This window comes from Idiotropiscis lumnitzeri, chromosome 3 (genome assembly GCF_059441095.1).
Source record: "Idiotropiscis lumnitzeri isolate Australia: NSW breed Sydney's pygmy pipehorse chromosome 3, RoL_Ilum_1.0, whole genome shotgun sequence".
In the NCBI taxonomy this organism is placed as follows: Eukaryota; Metazoa; Chordata; class Actinopteri; order Syngnathiformes; family Syngnathidae; genus Idiotropiscis; species Idiotropiscis lumnitzeri.
Window position 1 is genome coordinate 22,275,036 of NC_142393.1, and position 20,051 is coordinate 22,295,086.

Below are 20,051 nucleotides of genomic sequence, written 5' to 3' on the forward strand. Positions count from 1 at the left end.
CGAGGGAGTGAACGCCGGCTGAAGGAGGAGCTCCAGAACAAGTGGAAAGTACGAAGAGGCAATGATTTTGCCCCTGTGGTAATCGGAGCTCTCTGAGCTGCGACTCCCAAACTGGGCCAGTGGCCCCAGCAGATTCCAAAAACATCCGAGACCTCTGCAGAGGAAGATTACAGCCCTTCAAACAGCTCTGTGTGCATTTGCAAAGAAAATTCCCCTGAAACCTTTGAAAAACAGTGCGCTAACTAATACAACTCTGTTTTTTGATTTGCACTCATTAGCGGAAGGGTGAGCACAAGCTCATTACTGTTAGCTTTTGACATTTCTATACCGCACAAGGACCCCCAGAAAACATTGGCGACTACATTTGCTTTAATGACTATTTTTTTTTTTTTTTTTTTTTATCATTTAGGTCTTTTTTTCAGCTGCATTAATTGGACAGATTTAAATAACTGCGACATAAAAGGGACATACTGTCTGAGGTAAAAGGGACTGGTTAAATTAGCTAGAGGTGGCTTCACTGACAGTGCAGACCTGGAAGGGTCTCAGAGTCCTCTCAAATCCCCCAAAACAACACAAAAAGTCGCTTAACATCCATCCATCCATCTTCTGTTCCGCTTCTCCTCACGATGGTCGCAGTGGATGCTGGAGCCTATCGCAGCTGTCTTTGGGCAGGAGGCAGGGTAGACCCTGAACTGGTTGCCAGCCAATCACAGGGCACACATAGAAGAACAACTATCCTCTCTCACGCTCAAACCTATGGCCAATTTAGAGTGTTCAATCAACGTACCATGCAGGTTTTCGGAATGCGGAGGAAACCGCAGTACCCGGAGAAAACCCACGCAGGCATGGGGAGAACATGCAAACTTCACAAAGAAAGGCCGGAACCAGAATAGATCCCACGACCTCCACACTGTGAGATCATAGTGCTAACCAGTCATCCACCGTGCCACCCATCGCAAAACATTGCAAATATAATTAATTAAGGATTAAGAATTGTTTTAATTTGGTGAAGTGCTACCTTCACTGCAAGTGGGATCATTTTCACATTGCCTTGTGTATGTCAAGAAAAGCGGCAATCGCAGTCAATGGCATTGAACATTTCCCAAGACATGATGCTCAGTTACTGTGTATGTTGTGAAAGCAGTCATTGAACTACATCCATGCAGTTTGCGATGTTCCAAGAGAAAGAACTTTCTACTATTTATGTGGGAGTTGATACTAAGCCTGCACGATATGCCGTTTGAACATCACGATTGCGATGTGCGCATGCGCAATAGTCACATCGTAGGACATGTGACTTTTGGTTTGTTTCATAAAAGCAGCACGCTACGCTATGCTATACATTGTAGAGACTACACAGACCGTCTTGCTCACCCCCCCTGCTAATTAGTCAACGTGCCCTCCGCACCCCCGCCACCACTCTCACAGCCACTGCAGTCTGCCCTGAAAACAGGAGGAGGAGACGGGAGCAGAAGCGGCGGTAGATTTAGTTCCCAAAAGAAAGTTAACATCCGAAATATGGAGTTATTTCGACCAGAAAAAGGAATATACAACACACAAAAAACCCTCTGCCGACAGGGCCTCGCCGTTGTTGCAACACGAGGTAATACAACAAACCTGTCCGACCATTTGAATCGCTATTACGAGCCCCCATATAACCAATTCAGACTCATTAGTGGGACCCGATGTAAAACCATCTGATCAAAAAAACAATGACAGACGCCTTTATTATAGCACCTTATGATAAGAAGTCCAAACAGCATTGACAAATCACGAATGCAAGAACTTTTCACGGGGCGAAAGCAACTCGACGCCGTCACGAAACTCGACGCTCGACAAAAGGTATAAAATGCAGTGGCGCACGCATTTCTCTCAAGTGGCCATCCCAGAGCTGTATAATAAACAAAGCAAAGTCTTCCCAAACAGAGCTATTTGAGAAATTTTCTAGTTTCAATATCGCAATTTACAAAGCAGCCTACCCAAAAATCGCAACTGCAGTTTTTCCAAATATCGTGCAGCCCTAGTTGAAAAAAATATTCAAACTACTTGTTATTTATTGTAATGGAGAAACACCAGAAGAGGGAACCCTATTAAAATCAGAAACTTGCATTTTTGCAGGGGGAAAAAAAAGTTGAGATTTAACTAAATTTGCCTTACTGTTTACCTTTAATGCCTGTTTTACATCTGAACATTTGTTGTTGTTGTGTTGGTGGAATATGACTCTAAAAATGTCCGCACTGGAGGTAAATGCATACAAAAATAACAAGTCTAAGTTTGCAAGTTGATGGATGGTCAATGAAATTGAAGAGCACTTCAAGAAACACACACACAAGTCCATCTGTCGACCCCCTCCTCTCTGGTGTCCCCCCTCAGCCCGGCAGGCTAATTAGTTAATGTGCTGATCTTTCACTGCTTCTTTGGCCTCAGTGTGTGTGAGTGTGTGCGTGGTTGTGTGCTGCCATGACTGCTGTGCTGGACTAAAACTATATTAAGGTGACGTGGAGGTGGATTCCATCTCATTAACCACTAAGCATCGCAACTGTGATGATGATGATGATGATAACTAGAGCACTAGTTAAGAGAAAGAGCTTGATCGCTTTTTTTGTTTCTGCATCTGTTATTTATTCTTTACTCCAGTGGTGGCCCGAGCAAATGTTTGTGCTCAAGGGCCACCTTTGTTTATTTTTTTTTTAAACAGCAACAAACAAACCAGGTCCTTTAACAAAAAAATAAATAAAACAAAAACAAAAAAAGAACCATTCATTTTCATTTTTAATTGTATTATTTAGTTCGAAAAATCATAGTAACTAATTATTTTGTGAAAGTTCTTATATGTATTTGTGTATTTGCTCATTATGGCTCCTTAACACAAGACTGTTTCATAATAGTGGATAATGAATCATGTCATTTTGGCCATTATTGAAGCAAAAACTTTTAAAAAGATTTTTTTTTTTTTAATATGGCTCTCACTTTCTGGCAGGCCTGGCAACTGTTGCTATAGCATCGGCGACCAAAGGAGTCATTCAGGTCAGCAAATAAGACACACAATGTACAGAATAAGTATGCTAATAGCTATGTGATATATTTTTAAAAACCCAAATTGTCTCTTGTCTAACCTGAATATACGGTCATACAAACACAACCGGTATGCCGCTATTGTGTTCTGTGCATGCTCTCTCCCAAGGATGTTTGTTCTTTTGACTATAAGAAGTACTTGTAAGCGCTGTGATGCCACTTCTTCACCGTAAAACAAATCAGTCAAGCAAATTACGCATTGTTTATATAATGTTATTTTGAAGAACTGCTATGTCTTTCTGTCAAAGGTTTAAGGCAAATGGTATACAATTGTATTTTTAAATTTTGGTGTGGTGAGGAGAAAACTGACTGTTTTATTCCTTTGGTGAGTAATATGAATATAATCTGGACAAAGTGAAAAGTAATGTCACTATTCACATTGTGACGTTATCGTTATGTTATGTTACGTCGCGGTTTCGATCGGGATGTCCATATGCTGCATATGAGAGTAATTCTGTCCATCCAAGCATGTAAATGGATTATCCCGAATGTTCCAGAAATCCGAATTTTGAACTTAACCTGAATATTGACTGAATGTAAACATTGTCTGCGGTTCACTGACAACAAATAAAAAACAGCTCCACAAAACAAAACCTCAAACATCGACGGTGTTCCAGAAATTATTTTTTGTGGCCACAACAAGGTCTTCGCAGCTGATTAGCAGCCCAAAAGAAAATGCAATCTTATTACTACTGTATCCCGATTCCATCCTCGCCTCATTTTCATTAAAGTATCTGTCAATTTGCTGAACCAAATGTTCAGAGGGAAGTGCAAATTTATGTAGAATAACCACAAATTTTGCGCATGTTATATTTAGTTTCCACAAAAAAAAAAAAAAAGGTTCATGTGACCCCTTTCAACTTTGAGCACCTGTCCTTCCAAAGGTCCTTGCACACGCCTGGCACCCCTAGTGAGGAGAAGCGGTACAGATAATGGATGGATGGATATCATAAACTGCTTTTTTATTTTTTATTTTGAAAAAAGATTTTTGTTAGGGGGGAACGATTTACTGGCATTTTCAAACATTTCAATAAAAGACTATTTGTCTATCTATCTATGGAAAATTGACTTTTTCCATTTGCATAAAAACAGTTGTGTTGTCTGCAGTGGCTGGCAAGCGTAACATTAAACACCTGAGTCAATCTTTTTTTTATTTCTAACTGCATTATTTTTGAAACGTTAACAATGAGTGAGCCCACGCTTACCAACCAGTGGGGCTATTTACCATGATAAGCACCCTCACAACAAGGTGATGAAGGCGTTCCCAAGTGATATTGCAACTGATTCTTTCTGGGCACTCAAAGAGTCCGTGTGGGGGGGGGGGGGGGGGGGGGGGTTAGCTCATTAAAGATAAGAAATGCGACAATTACTTGATTGCTACGGGTAGGGTTAAGTGGGATGCTTGAGTTTAGCGATGTCTCTTTGCGTCACCAGACTGCTCGCCTGTTTTCCACATTCTTGGCTATGCTTCCACTAATAGAAACAAAGCAGCCGTCAGCCGCACACTCGCCACCAAACGAGGCAAAGGAGACGGAAGACAAACGGCATCAACTCGCTGGTTGTCAACCCAAAGACAGCCGGGCTCGCCATTGGCCCAGCAGGATGTGGTACGGTATGGGGAATGACTGGGGGCTCTTCATGGGACTATTAGTGTTGTTACTATGGCTGTCGTGGTGCCCATTGTTCTCTCGTCCATCTGTATTTGAACTCTGCCTCTCCATCTTAACCCAACCAGGCGAGACAGACGGTCGCCCCACAGAGCCTGAGTTCAGCGTTCTCAAGTTTTCCTCAGAGGGAGTTTTTCCCTTGCCTCTATTGCCAAGTGCTTGCTCATGTGGGATTTTGTTGGTTTTCTTGAATGTACTAGAAGCGTGATTCTTGACCTGCTCAATGTGTAATGTGCCTTGACATAACTTCCGTTGTGAATTGGCTATATACGCATATTTCATTTTTAATTGGTGTGACTCACTGCATGAGACATCTCTGCACTTAAAAGAAGACAATTTTACCATTGGCGCGATATTGGGACCAAACCCTGCCGCAAATTGTGAAAAAACTACCAGAAAACCATCCATTATCTATACCGCTTCTCCTCACAAGGGGCGCGGGGGTGCAGGAGCCTATCCCAGCTATCTTCGGGCAGTAGGCGAGATACACCCTGAACTGGTTGCCAGCCAATCACAGGGAACACATAACACAAACAACTATCCGCTCTCACACTCATACCTAACGGCAATTTAGAGTGTCCAATCAACCTGACATGCATGTTTTTGGAATGTAGGAGGAAAACGGAATACCCGGAGAAAACCCACGCAGGCACGGGAAGAACATGCACTTCACAAAGGAAGGCCGGCGCCGAACTCAAACCCACGACCTCTGCACTGAGAGGCCATTGTCCTAAAGAGGTTTCCACTGCGCCACTTCCAGAAATCCCCACATTAAATGTTTTTATTAATAACTGAAACCACAAACTATGATTCCAAAACTGCGATATAATTTCTTACAACATTACCCTAATTCCTTGACACGTTTCTATTTAGAGAGGGCTTTTGGTGGCATCTCAGAAAGAGCACAAAAACTGTGAACAGGTGAGTTTTTCAGCAAAAATAAGGGGGCTAAGTTCCACAGGAAAAAATGTGAATTTGTTTATCACAAATATGTGGGAGATTACTGTATGTTGGAAAGATTTGTCAATAATTCATAATCCGTGTATTTAGACAAAACCATATCACAGACATGTTCAGAAGAAATTGTGAAAAATGCACAATGTGTCCTTTAATAATGAAGCTGTCTCACACACATAGACACACATGGTCCCGACTGCTGCAGGCCAAGGGTCATCAAAAGCGGAAAAGAAAAGGGCCAAGTGATTGTTTCCTTTCAGTTGTTCAGCACATCCTGTCTTCTGTATGTATATTGAGTGTGTGTGGGTGTGTGTGTGTGTGTGTGTGTGTGTGTGTCTGCGTGTATGAAATGTTGCAAGCCTCACAGCACTGACAATAAGCATTCAACAAGATGAACTTTGACCCCAGCCACCTGTAACTTGTGCTCAGTTTAGGTCTCGGAACGCAAAAACACACTATCATTATAAAATAATAACGATGCAGTCCCATCTTTCCCATAATAACATGATGAGAAACATATTCCAGAGTGCAGACAGAGGAAATCTCATTATTACTCAGATGACATCATGAAATTACACACAGGCACACACACAAACAAACAAACAAACAAATTCAGGGAAGGAAGCCTACAGGTTTAAACAAGCCTAAAAAGAACATTTGACAAAACTTTTGTAAACAATAAGCAATAAGTGCCAGGTTACCTTTTGGTGGCAGAATGACAGTGGGGTGCACTGCCAAAGAAGGCCTTCAAAGTCTCTCTCTATTGAAATAAACACTTAAAAAAAAGCACTGACCTACATTTATAGCTTCCATAAAACGGTATTCATTTATTTCAACACTCTTTTGTTTTCATGTCACAGCGTGGGTCTTGGCTGCGCAATTTCCAGTCATTTGTTTGTTCATTTATTTGTTGTCCAATCAGATTTTAGCTTCGACGTGTTTCCATATTAATCTAATCTTCCCAGTCCTTCAGACTAAGGATAGCTTGCTCATGCCAAATGGACAAAATAGAAAAGGTTGGTACTATTTTTTTTTTTTACCCAACCTCAACCAATCGGATTTCACATTCAATGAACAGAGCCAGCGAGAAGACTCAGGGTGATGGCAAGAATTTTTCCATTCTAATTGGTTCAGAGCTACGCGAAAGGGATATTCCCTAATTAGGTAAAACTGGTGACTGACGGACATGACTACAAATTTTTTTGAAGGCAGACTTTTTTTAACTGCACAACAAATGAATAAATGATATATTTGGTACTTCGAGAGCAACAACTAACTAACTAGCTCTGATTTTACCTAACAGCTAGCAAAGAAGATGGATTTTGTCTATAAATAACGAGCATCTCTGGTGATTATGACGCATTTTATTTAAATGTTTTAGATATTTGTCATGTTATTAGATAAATAATCATTGTCACTTTTTATGAATAAACATGACTCAAGCTACAGCTGTCTCATATTAATTGACCCGTAATCCCACTGAATTGTAACAAATTGAATTGTTACAATTGTTCCTGGACTTTTATGTATTGAGAAACATCAAATCATCCATTGTGGAAAGATGTACACCCCTAATGAGTACATTTATACACATTATGTTTCGTGTCGAGATCCATACATTACAAACTATAGTAATGCCTACTACACTGTAACTACAATTTTATATGTAATTTATATAAATTTACATGCAGTATGTATTGTATTATATAGCATGAGCATATATACTTTGTAGTATAGTGGAAGTAAATAAGTACTGTATATGTAGTGTACAATACAGAACATGTATCTGACTCAGTATATTTCCAACCTTCATTTGCCAAAGGCAAAAATTTTACCGGGGACAGTGCTAAGTGGTTGAAGAGAATTTCATATTCTACCTGTCAACGTGCCTGGCTGGCATTAATAAATGAACATTTATCCATTATTTGAGGTAAATAAAACATTTTTGGAGTGAAGTTGGATAATTTTTTCACAGCACATCCGAGCACAATCAACAATGGCTTGCAAACACATGGCTAAAAGAGACGATCATTTTCATCAATTTTATTATTTCACTTATCAGTCAGAGAAACCTTACTGAATGATTGTGTGTGGCAGTGTAAATTGAATTTCCCCTTGAGGGATTCCCAGTGGGCATCTGATGTCAATCCAACATCAATATGACTTACATTTTGAAAACAAGTGGGAAAAATATAATGAACTATGGACACTTAACAGTAACAATGATTAGACTGTAGTTACTATTCATAACTAATACGGTGACATCATGCATCATACAACGTTCCCACGAAGACCATCCATGCATGGATAAACAGAAATGGCTTTTTCTTGAGCTCAATGCATCGCTGATGATGACGTCAGATGTGATCAGTCACTTTATCGATTGTCACGAAGTGGACTCGCTGACTGATTGATTGATTGATCTACTGGCTGATCAGAGGGTCCTTTCACAGCGCAATCGGCTTTCATTCAACACTTCAATCCGATGTGACGTGACTTTATCGATCGCTGATAAGCCGCAACAATCCCCTCCCCTCCAGCAGCACATGGAGGTGGAATGACAAACACGGACCAAGCCTTGGACTCCCCCCAACCCCGCGACCCCCCCTTTGTTCTTTAATGGATCAGTGTCTGGAGTCCCTCTGCTTGGAGGACCCCCCCCCCCCCCCCCACACACACACACCCTCTGGGCCCACCACCCCCACCGCACACACACACCCCCCCACACACATACCTCCCCCACTTTTATCCCAACACACGGACGCGCATTAATGGCTTCTTTAACCTCCTCCCTTTTTTTTAATAGGAGGGGGTACCCCTTCTCCCACCAAGCAAAAGGACACCAACGTTCCTCGTGTCGTGGGTCAAACCGAGCAGCCCCACCTGGGTTGATCAGACCCCCTCCCCCTCACATTCGACACCCCCCACCACCACCCCCCGCTCGGCTTCCCAGTCCAATGGACTGGGAATGGTGAAAAAGGCGCACAGAAACACAGCACGAGATGACCGTGAATGCGCGCGTGTTCGCGCGTGGAAGCGAGACACGGTCATTCAACGCAAAACCCCCACGCCCCCCTCCCCGATCCCCCCCCAACCACAACCACCAGCATGAGCTAGCGGACGTACCTGGAAGCAGACAGGAGGGGAGGGTGGGGGTGAAGGAGGTCCGGTTAGCTCGTGAATCCAAAGTGTCTCGTGTCCCTTTCTCCTTTCATGAAGGCAGCACGAGACCAGACGGTACAGGCAGAGGTCGACCGCGAAACTTCTGCGCGGGTTCTGGTACCGGTACCGACGACAACAGGGCGGATAATCCGGAGGAGAAAGATAGACAGCGACGACCAGTCTGCTCGTTCACACTCAACCTGCTTTGGCTCGGCTGGGCTCAGAGTGTGTATGTGTGTGTGCGCCAGCCATCTGGACTGTACCACCCCTCGCCTTATTCGAGGTGTGGTAAATCATTTTTCTGGGACCTCTCTAGCGATTTACTTTTTCATGTTCCATATAAAGAAATTTGCCATTCTGTATAGCGTTTTTTGCGTCGAATAAATTATACGTTACGTAATGTAAAGTCATATTTGATTTAAAACGACACTTTTCGAGAGGACTCCCCCCAAAACTGCTGGTGACTGGTACGCTCCATCCAGATTCTGCTGTTTTTCTCCTCTTTAAGCAGATGTGGAGACAGGGAGCGAAAGGGAGAGAGAGATTGGTGCAGCACTTTAAATGGAGAAAAAAAAAACATGGACGACACACACACTATTTCATCACACATAAACAGACCATTAAACACTGGCGTGGGGATATGAAAACGGATGAACACGCGCAGGAACAAAAGAGCTTCATTAAAAGTGTGAATGCTGTCACCAAAGACAGAAACCTACACATGACAACATATCATAGCAGTTCCCGTACAGCGTGTCAAATATGCCCCCTAGTGGCTGTAAGCTATATCGAGGTTTTCCAGACAGTCAAAATGCAAACAAAAAAGTTTAGTTCTCATGAATGTGAGAGCGAGTGGTTGTCATCTGTGCCCTGAGATTAAAGGAATCTGCCAGCCGAGATGGTGTGCATTTTTCAACAACAAGCTCAATTGGCGTGTTTTTTTTAATCAGGAAAATGATTATAGCACTCATTTTCAATTTTATCTAATTTTTGGCTAAATCAATTCAAAAGTAATGACCATAAGAAATACAAGACCTACAAGAAATAAGAAATATAGCAACACTTCCCTCTCATCCCTACACGTGTTGGTGAGAGTCACACAAAGGACCAATAACAATTTGTTCATTTGAATTTCATTCCAAATATGTCACTAAAAATGTCAAAATAACAGGACCGAACTGGACCCAAAATGTATATGGCGTGTCTACTTAAGGCCACTTCAACCTCTGAAAATATCCCAAAACAATTCGCTTTTCCATGGCTGACTTCAATATGAGTGATCATGTCATGTCTTGTCCGTTTTCTTTAATAAATCAATGATAAGGGGGGCGGCGTGACTCAGAGGGAGAGTGCTCATTTCCCAACCTAGAGGGTGTGGGTTGGATCTCCGGCCATTGTGACCATGTTGAAGTATCCTGCTTTGTCATGAGTAGGTACATGCCACATCATTGTTTAGGTGGGTGCTTTTGAAGTGAAAGACCGTTTGCCAAGACGCAAACACAATGCGTTCCTAGAGCCTCCTTGTAAGGCTAATTGTTTGCAGGGCATTATTTATTAGAATTTAATCCAGAAGCGTTAGTTCGACATACTTTTTTTCACCAAGGCCTCTCAGTGGCTACGTTTTGACCACTCATCCGAAAAAACGTCGAATACAGCCATATTCGGCTATGGAGTCAGCTTCCTCACTGGAGCTTTGGTGCGCTGAGATTTCAATCCATCCATCCATCCATTTTTTGGACTGCATATTTTCACTAGGGTTGTGTGCTGGCATGCTGGAGTTTTCAATCTGCAACTTTGAAATTTCACCAAGTTGTTACGGCCCTTGGCTAGGGCCCACCTACAAGGCCACGCCCTTGTGTCTTGTGTTAACTCTTCCACCCTTTCGTACTAAAGTAAATGGACTAGTATCCTGCCTCTTCCTCATCGTTGGTCTGGTTTCCTGCTCATTCCTCGTTCGTGGACTGCTTTCCCGCGCGTTACTAATGGACCGCCCTATCAACGAGCACCACCTGTGCAGCTGGGACCAATAAAAGTACCTCGGTTCTGCTGCTCAGGACAGCTGGGACTTAAGAGTTCAGTTCGCCTCGCTTGCGCTATTTGTGTCTCTTGCATGGACTTTCGTAAATTTGGAGACACTTGTTAGTGTTTACTTGTACACATTTGTGAAGGTGGTTAATACCTTTTGGTTAAGCTCATTTGTTCAAAACCTACCTCTTTTCTTCACTAAAAATAAATTGTAAAGTCACTCCAAACCATTTTACAACGTGGTCTATGTTACTTCCCTCCTTACCTAGCAGAGCCGGTCGTAACACTCATGAAATTCACAAAGTGAGGCTCCCGAAGCGGGCACTAAAAGTAGCGCCATACCAGCTGTGCCGGATGCAAACGTACCCAACAGTGTTGAGCCACATGTTTGTACGATAAGAATATGATTTTGTTCCGCTAACATCGTCTGTTTAGTGTCCGAAAGCTACTTTCTGCCCTGAGCAGTGCTCTTACTTTTAACACCGCCACAGCGACTACAGTTAGCCGTCAGGGCTGGGTGCCTCCTGAGATTTAACAAAACTTTATCTTAGCTAAATGTCCAAAAACTACAACCAGTTGCCACTGGGTTTCGTGTGCGCATTCATGCTCCGGTCCACTTCAGCCTGAGTAAGTGAAGAAGCGACCGGAATGTTTTTTTCTTTTTTTTTTTGTGGAGGTTTTTTTGCATATATGAACTCACATTTAATCAAAAAAAATGTGCAGAACACGTTTATTTTCAATTTTCATCGGTTGAATTTGACAGGAATAGTTATTGCATTTGAATTTTGGTGGTAACTGTTCACCGTTTCAGACAACACAACATGACAAACCAAGCATTATTCCAGTGCTTGCCTCTCTGCTGTGACTTAGACAGCTGAGACGGAAAAAATAAGAAGCCAAGCTCCAAAAGGCGGCATGCACATTTGTCATACAATCTCGTCCCAAAAAAGCCCTCAAATCACTCAAGAGTCGGGGCGGGGGATTTTAGTAGCAATGTCATTAGGACATGCCAATGTGCCGCCAGTCCAAGTGTCCCTTACAGTGGTGACCAGTCGAAGGTGTTGTCTGCCTTTTGCCATATATCAGATGGCATAGTTCTCCACTTGCCCATAATCCTGAACAGGATAAGCAGTCCAGAAAATGGGTAGGTATACGGAAATTATGTCAAACTGCCTTTTGAAGGGGGATATGATATTGTCATTAAAATGCACACAAATTTTACGAAGGATCAAATAAACTGCACTGTCATTGATGCCTGCCTGAGTAAACTTTATGGAGATTTTCTTGTGAATCTCAGTTCTATACTACATACAAGCAATGAAGATGTTTTATTACAAAGCTCTTACTTGTGTATTTGTGTGAATCAGCAGAGATGTTACGCTAAATGCTTTTACCGGCAAAGGCATTTTCATTTCTGTCACTTAAATCTGTCGATTACTGTCATTGCTGCTCGGGTACTAACTAGACCTAGGCAGAGAAATCACTTTTCTTTGTATTCACCTGCATGAATAGTTTGCTTCACATATGTCAGTTATTGTAGAATTCCTTCATTTTGATAGAATTCCTTATTGTTGCAATTACAATTATTTCTAAGTGAATATCCTCCAAAACGTTGTTGCTTGACCACTGAAAATAACTAAGTTCTATAATCGGGTTTCTTTTAATCTATTTTACTGAATTTAATTCTTCAATTAATTCCATTATGGCTTTATTGTGAGACATTTAGTATTTTTGACAAACAATGATTCACACACTAACCAAATTCCCTTCAACGCTCCTACGGAAACATCTTCCGGATCCAGTCCAACACTGCATGATGTGGAACATATTGTTGCTTACTTTGGTCTGAAGAAGCAGACGTCACACAAATAGACAAACAATGGACTCGTCAGCAGCCAATCAGTGCCATTCTAGAAAAAATTGGACCAGTGACAAGGCATGTATGGACAAATAATGGATTGATCACCAAGAAATGTTAAGGTGTGTGTAAGACAGACACGCATTGACACCAAATTCACACCTATTGACAATTTAGTCGTTCTTAACTAAAGTAAGCTAAGAGGCTAAATGCTCATCAATATTCAGAGGCTAGTTGCTAATTAAGATCCTAAAGTCCGTTCCATATTCATCAGCTACTTGCAAAGCTTAGAAGATTAATGTCCCTCTATACTTTGTGGGAAGGGGGGTTTGTTTATTTGCTAAATTAAGGTGTTAAAGGATCTTCTTTATCCAGGGTTAGTTGATACTTAAGGCGCTAAATGTTCCGTTATGTTCGGAGGCGAATTGCTAATTAAGATGCTAAAGGTTTCTCTATTGGACAAACATTAGACTGGTCATCGGTGGGCGGGAAATGGTGAAAAAAGGTGCACATGAAGTCAGACAAGCATTCACTTTCATACTTTCACCAATGAAGACTCATACAGTAACACTAATATGATCAAATGTTTATGGAAGCAAGCTGCACGACTCATGGGCTAAGATTCAAAGTCACAACCTCTTGACTTTAATGCAGGCTTGGAAACCATGACTGCGTCTTGGCCAGATCCAAACCACCCTCTCCATATTTCAGAGTGGACTGCTGACTCAGGCATATCTTGGATCTTTCCGAGTTATGCCAAAGTCCAAAACGTATAGAATTGACTGGTCTTCAGGTTTCTGCAAAGATAATGAAATTAGTACGTGAGCATGGGGGGGGTTGCTGATTACTATGACAACAGCCTCCTCATGAGTGAGGACTGATTGATCACGTGGTTGCAGGGTGTGAGCCAGCAGAACCAGCAGCATTCCTCAGCGGAGGCCCAGGCCCAAAATAACGTCTGCTGACTTTTAAGGTTTGAACACTGAAGCCTGTAATCATTCCACCACGTCTCCCCCTGCAATTTCTTTACTTGATGTTTTCATCTTTTTCCACTTTTCACACACATGCATGCACACCCCAATACATGCACACACACACACACACACTCACACAGAAGCAGGCTGAGAGGGAAAGAAGGAGAGAAGACAAAAAAGATGGCCAGGAAAAAAGAACCGCAGATGAGGAATGTTTGATTCTGTGGTTGGAAGAAGCAGGAAATGACATGGAAACGAGGACGGCTACTTCCTTTGCAACGTGGACACCTTTCAAGACCGCCTCCAAACCGTGACGGAGCGGGAGGGACAGAGGCTGGGCAATGGTGATGATGAGGTTGTTGCCATGGTTACCTATGAGCTTCACTTTGACCTGATTGTTTAAAAAAATACAACAAGAAGGAAGGGGAAACTTGAAAGGGGAGCTGCTCTGTTGCCTAGCAACAAGCTCTGCTTTCTAAATCACATCATCATGTGAAATTGAATCACTCATCGCTCGTTGTGTCAGTCTCACTTCTGCTTCTCTCTGCATTTTTGTTTAGACTGCAGCTTGTTGCTAAACTAAGACATTAAACGGGTAGCACGGTGGACAGGCTAAAACGCTAGCCTGCTACATGCGCTTCAGTGTGATTGCTAACATGCAAAATGATTCACAAAGTATAGTTGTGTATGTTGTTTATTGTGTGGGTAAAATTTGTTACGCAAATGTCATGTTCAGTAGTTGTTATTATGCTAAGATTCAGAATATTCTTGTACGTACAAGTAATTGCTAAGCTAAAAGGATGGATGTTCCTCTATGTTCAAGGTTGCATGTTGAGCTAAGAACGTCAATGTTTCTCTATGCTAAAGGTTTGTTGTTATGCTAATATGCTCGGGGCTCCTCTGTTCACCAGTGAAACCAGAAGTCACTCATCATCACTCTATCATTATTTCTGGTTAGCACAGTCTGTCATCATTATTATCAACGTGGATCCTTCATTGCTAAATTGCATTTTGTCGCAGCTATTTTAGGATGTCAGGTTAAAAAAAATTACAAAAGTAGCAGCACACAATTTTATTAATTTAGAAACAGTTTAAACCACTTAACACTATATATATATATATATATATATATATATATATATATATATATATACACATTTAAATCATATTACTGTTCCTCTTCCTGCTTCTCATCCCAAAACAGCTTCTCGTTTTTGCTTTTCGATTTCTTGCCGATGCGGGGAACAGCCAAAGATTGTTTCTGTCTGTGCTTATTCTGTCAGTGTTGCAAAGTTTCACTCAATTGTTAGACCGCAAGCGAGTCCATCATAGACGGACCTTCCACAACAGGTGTAAATGCCCACCTCTGCTTATGGGGATAGTTGCTAATATAAATGCTAAAGGCGGCTCAATATTTATTAGCTATTTGCTAAGTTTAGAAGAACGTTCGGGGGACTGTTTGCCAAGACAAAAACGCTCTATGTTTAGAGGCTAGTTGCTAAGCTAAAATCATAAAGGCTCCTCTATGTTCAAGGAAGGGTAACAAAGCTAAAATGCCAAATATTCCTTTTTAGACAGTGGAAAAAATGCTAACTAGGATATTCTGGATGTTCCTCTATGCTTAGACACTGGTTACTAAACTACAAGAGGGAGGCCGTGTCTAAGTGGTTAAGAGCTTCGCCTGCCACCGTGGGGACCCCGGCCGAAGAATGGGGGAAAAGATAATGCCAGCTTCAAGTGTGGACAGAGCTTGAGAGGATGTGGCAGCAGACCATCTACCCCCACCCTAACTCCCATTTGTATCCATCTCTCAGGGGGCTATTTTGCCTTGTTGGGGAGAGTGGGGTAAATTGAGTGGACATGTTAGTTGCGCCACCCCTTGTTTTAAAGAAACCATTAAAATATTGAGCATGTGACAGTTCTGATTCCCTAGCATGCAAGTTTTTTGCTCCACAGTTTACCCTTCAGATAGGCAGATTTCCACCAATTAGCAACAGTAAGACTGTAGTAAAAAGGGATGATTTTGATTGGACCCACAGCTACATGGCAACTCGTTCGTGCATTCACAATTGAGAAGATGCCTGGATAAATAGAGGTTAAATATATGTATTTTTTTTTAAAAAAAGCTGCATCCAGACTGCAGACATGTGTGATTTTTTAATTGATTTTTATATCTGAGTTTTTAGCAAGTGTCCATATTGGATTTGGCCTTGTTCAGACAAGCGGCCAAAATCCTGTTGCGCAGCTAGTTGCTAAATACGACACTAAAGGCCCCTCTATGTTCAGGGACGACCTGTGAATTAAGACGCTAAAGACTGCTCCATATTCATAAACTATTTGCTAAACTAAGAAGATGAATGTTTCTCCATGTTCTGGCCTAGCAGAGCTAAAACTCTAAAGGCTCCTCAATGTTCAGGGAGTGGTAACGCTTGCTCCTGTATGTTTTAGGGGCTCCTGAATAAACAATAAAGATTCATGTTCCTCTATGTTCGGGGGCTATTTGCTAAAATAACAGATCAAATGCTCCTCTAAATTAATGTTCATGTATCAGACATGATTTAGAAAATGTGTTTTATTTTAGACAAGAACAAACGAACATGATATATTCTGAACATGTTCATATGTGCCTAATGACGCCTGTCATGTCCAGCCAGCAGGTGGCGGTCTGGGTCCTCTTGGCTTCTGTACCCGGTAATTAAATTCTACAACAATTCAAATTAAATTAGTGTGCAGTACATAATAGCAGAAATACACACAACACACCATTCTACATTAGCATATATCTTTGGCATTATAGCTTCTTTCCTTGTCACGCTCTACCTTTTTCTTTGCTCACTTGTTGCTGTACCTCTTTCCTTCCTTGTATTCTTCTTACTCACTTTTATCTTACAAAGACACATTATGTTCTTACCTTGTTCACTTGTCATCACTTTCTGTACTTCCATCGCTTTCCTTGCTCAATTGTCACCTCTTTGTTCACGTGACTTCTTGTTCAGTTGTCACCTCTTCCTTTTGTTCTTCTGCCCTTGATCACTTTCCCCTCCTCTCTCCTTTGTGCTCTTGTCAATTCTTTCCTTGTTTACTTATCAACTATTTCACACTCACTTCTCGCCTTGTTCACTAATCGCTTATTTAATCATTTATCACATTTTAGCAAACTCGGGAAACATTTAAAGTGGATATCCACTGACCGATGACGTCACGCACATAGGTGTCATTCATTTCAGTCACCGAGGTAGACAAATCTTCGTAATCGTCGTGTGTGCCTGGAAGGAGAGTGTATTATTATTATTATTATTATTATTATTATTATTATTATTAGTAGTAGTAGTAGTAGTAGTAGTAGTAGTAGAAGTAGTAGTAGTAGTAGTAGTAGTATTATTATTAAGTGAATATTAATTTTCTTGAATGGTGTGAATTATCTGAAAACTAAGAGTAAAAACATCAAAATCAGGAGAAATAATAAAAAAAAAGAATAATATAATAATAATAATAATAGTATAATAATAATAACTTTGAATTGTGAGGTGTCTTTCAATGGAACAAAGAACCATTAATGAGAATTACACCTTGCAAACCTGACACCTGCTCCTCACAATCGTTGACCGTTAATCCCGCTAATCCCGCGGTCCGTTTGGCAGAGCGAGCCGAGCTCACAGCGCCCTCTGGAGGTCCGACCACGCTGTACAACGGCACTTTTGTCGTCGGTGGATCGTTGTCATAGTGATGGGAGCTGTGCAGATTTCTAGCGAACGCCCAAAAAAGGAAAAGAGAAAAGAGGCAAAGAGTGAATGACAACTAAAGAAGAAAATAAGAAAGGAAGGAAGCAGGTTAAGGTGACAAGTGAACGAGAAAAGAAGAACGTAAAGAAGGAAACCAGTGGCAAGTGAACAAAGAAAGTGGTGAGAAGTAAATGAGACATTAAGGAATGGGGGGGATTAAGTAAAGAATGTAGGATAGCAATAACAAATGACCAAGGAAGATGTGACAAATTGACAAGGGTAGAGGGGATAATTAACAAGGAAAGAAGAATTTAAGAAAGGGTCTAAGAGGGGATCTATAGGAAGTAAAGTAAGGAACGGGCGCAACAAATGAAGGAATTAAGAAAAGACAAGCATAGTGGTGACAAGTAAACAAGGATAACATGGCGAAAGCTAGGAGCAAACAATGAAGGATAAAAGGAAGAAAGGAAGGAGGAGACAAGTGAAGGAAGAAAGTGGAGGCAAGTGAAAAGGAAAGAATGGCACGGTGGCAACATCACATTGTCACGATAACAAAGGAGAAAGAAAAGAGAGGTGAAAACTAAACAAAGAAAGCGGAGGCATTAAGAACAATGAAGCAAAGAGGTGACAAGTAAATGAAAAAAAAAACAACAAATATAAATGTAAAGAGAAGATAGATAAACAAGGAAAGAAAACAGAGAAATGAAAGCAGTGACAAGTGGACAAGGAAAGAATAACAAGAAAGGAAGAAAGCAAGGATGTAAAGAAGGAGGGATGCGCATAAGGAAGGAAAGAGGGAAGGAAGATGGAAGGTAGGAAAGCTGTGACACAAAAACAAGGACAGTGGTGACAAGTTGACAAGGAAAGAAGAACATAGGGGGGCAAGGAAATATAAAGAAAGTGAGGAGAAAGGAAAAAGTAAGACATGTGTACCTGTTTTCAGATAGTGGTTGCGCTTTAGGCTTGTTTACGACGGCGTACGTCACCTCACTCATGTTGTCATGAATGTTGCAGATCTGCAGGGAGACAACTGGTCACCAATGCTGAAGCTAAAGAAGTTGGATTGCTTCCTTTACCTCATGTTTACTCATCAATCTTTTTAGGGTGTGAGTAGTGAATGCTTCAAGGGCCCGATTGTCTTCATTTTGTTATTTTTTTCCTTGTCACCACTTTCCTTGTCAATTTGTCACATTTTTCTCCTGTTATGTTCTTCTTTCCTTCTTTGCACCATTCTCCTTACTGTTTTTCTCTCCCCGTTTTATTTCTCACCCCTTCTGTGGCTCCTCGTTGCCTTTTTCCTGCCTAATGTTTTTTCCTTGTTGATATTTATCTCTTTCCTTGGCCACTTTTTTCCTTATTTTATTAATTGTTTATTTGTTGCCTTGTATAATTGCCACCTCTTTCTTGCTATCCTTCTTTTCTTTTTCACTTGTCTCCTTCTTCCTACCGAATATTTGTCTTTCTTTCTTTTGCAACTTTTTCATTGTTCATGTCTCACCTCATTCATTCTTTGTAATTTTTCATTGTTTCTTGTTACCCGTTTTCTTCTGCCTTGTTTGCTTCTCGCTTCTTTCCTTCTTCAATTGGCACCTCTTTCCTTCTGTATGTTGTTCTTTCCTCGTTAGCAACCTTTTTTACCTGTCACCGCTTTCCCTGTTCTTTTCCTCCTCATTTATAGCACTAACAGGCCACAGAGCGTGTGCATGTCACCTTCACACCACACACAAATAAATCAACGCAAAAATAAAAAAATGCCCCAACCTTTGAGTTGATTGCGTTCTCTATGCCTGTCGTTCACAAAGATTAAAAGTGAAGTCCAGGCAAACAGGAAATTCACTTCTCTCCGACAGTCTGATTTACATTGAGGAAGTTTGACTTCCTCTTTTGTGGGTGATGTCACCATTTACATTTTCCCACCATGCCAGTTAACCAATCAGGACTGGACAAACATTGCATTTCATGCAACGCTTGTCATGCGATGGCCAGAGAACAGCTGGTGTACGTAACTTTGGTAACCACCACACATGAATGGTTGTTAGATTACTGAAGCACATGATGGCTAATTTAATAATTAACATTTATCCACCCTGCCGTACATACACACATGCACGTACACACACAGCACTTTGGGTAATATAAAGAAAGACGTTCATATGATCCATAACGAGCTAGTTTTCCTCAATAAAATACAAATTATGGTACAATATTTGTTGTTGATTTTTTTTTTTTAGATTGGGTTGGAATGGATTAATGGCAGAAGATGATTTGAGATGCGATTGTTTTGAGTTGCACTATATCGTCACAGAAAAAAAAGACCACACAGTACAGAAATCCTATAATGTGTTTGTATTTTAACTATCTATAGACTTAGTGAGACTTCACAGTGAAAAGTGATACAAATAATAGCTTTTTAATTTATTTTGTTGTTGTGCTGTTGTTCAGGTCCTGAGTTTAATTTGATAAAGTCATCCAAGTTATTCAGCATTTCCTCTTTTGAGGCATCACCATTGAGGCAGCATTATGAAACATAACATTTGATGCCACGCCCCAGTCATATTTAAAGTATTTGGAAGACTCGAAATTTCCCCCCCTGTTGCTGTCCCATTTCTTG

The 20,051-nt window shown here is 41.1% G+C and overlaps 2 protein-coding genes across 3 annotated transcripts in view; both read right to left on the reverse strand.

The window, feature by feature from the left end:
* The window catches only part of plxna3 (plexin A3), a 46,688-nt gene extending 37,618 nt beyond the window's left edge, over nucleotides 1-9,070 (reverse strand). The window contains exon 1 of the mRNA XM_088289659.1: nucleotides 8,826-9,070. The gene's annotated coding sequence lies outside the window, so the exon portion shown is untranslated. The remainder of the gene's footprint in view (nucleotides 1-8,825) is intronic.
* A 7,205-nt stretch (nucleotides 9,071-16,275) lies between these two features.
* Nucleotides 16,276-19,340, reverse strand: LOC148340409 (uncharacterized). Of its 2 annotated transcripts, none has more exons than XM_088291187.1 (5): nucleotides 19,202-19,340; nucleotides 18,374-18,456; nucleotides 17,297-17,463; nucleotides 16,910-16,984; nucleotides 16,276-16,420 (listed from the first exon to the last, which is right to left on the reverse strand). In XM_088291187.1, exons 2-5 carry the CDS (start codon nucleotides 18,433-18,435, stop codon nucleotides 16,359-16,361), a joined length of 366 nt encoding a protein of 121 aa, XP_088147313.1. In that variant the 5' UTR covers nucleotides 18,436-18,456; nucleotides 19,202-19,340; the 3' UTR covers nucleotides 16,276-16,358. The 2 variants fall into 2 exon arrangements, with proteins under 2 accessions (XP_088147313.1, XP_088147312.1); XM_088291186.1 differs by having other exon boundaries at nucleotides 17,288-17,463.
* Nucleotides 19,341-20,051: the final 711 nt, after the last annotated feature.

Coding starts and splice junctions, on each gene's coding strand:
- LOC148340409 (XM_088291186.1), bottom strand. CDS start 18,435: ATGAGTGAGGTGACGTACGCCGTCGTAAACAAGCCTAAAGCGCAACCA. Junction 16,985..17,287: donor GCAGGTGTCAGGTTTGCAAG/GTGTAATTCTCA, acceptor CTCTCCTTCCAG/GCACACACGACGATTACGAA. Junction 16,421..16,909: donor CTATGTGCGTGACGTCATCG/GTCAGTGGATAT, acceptor GAATTGTTGTAG/AATTTAATTACCGGGTACAG.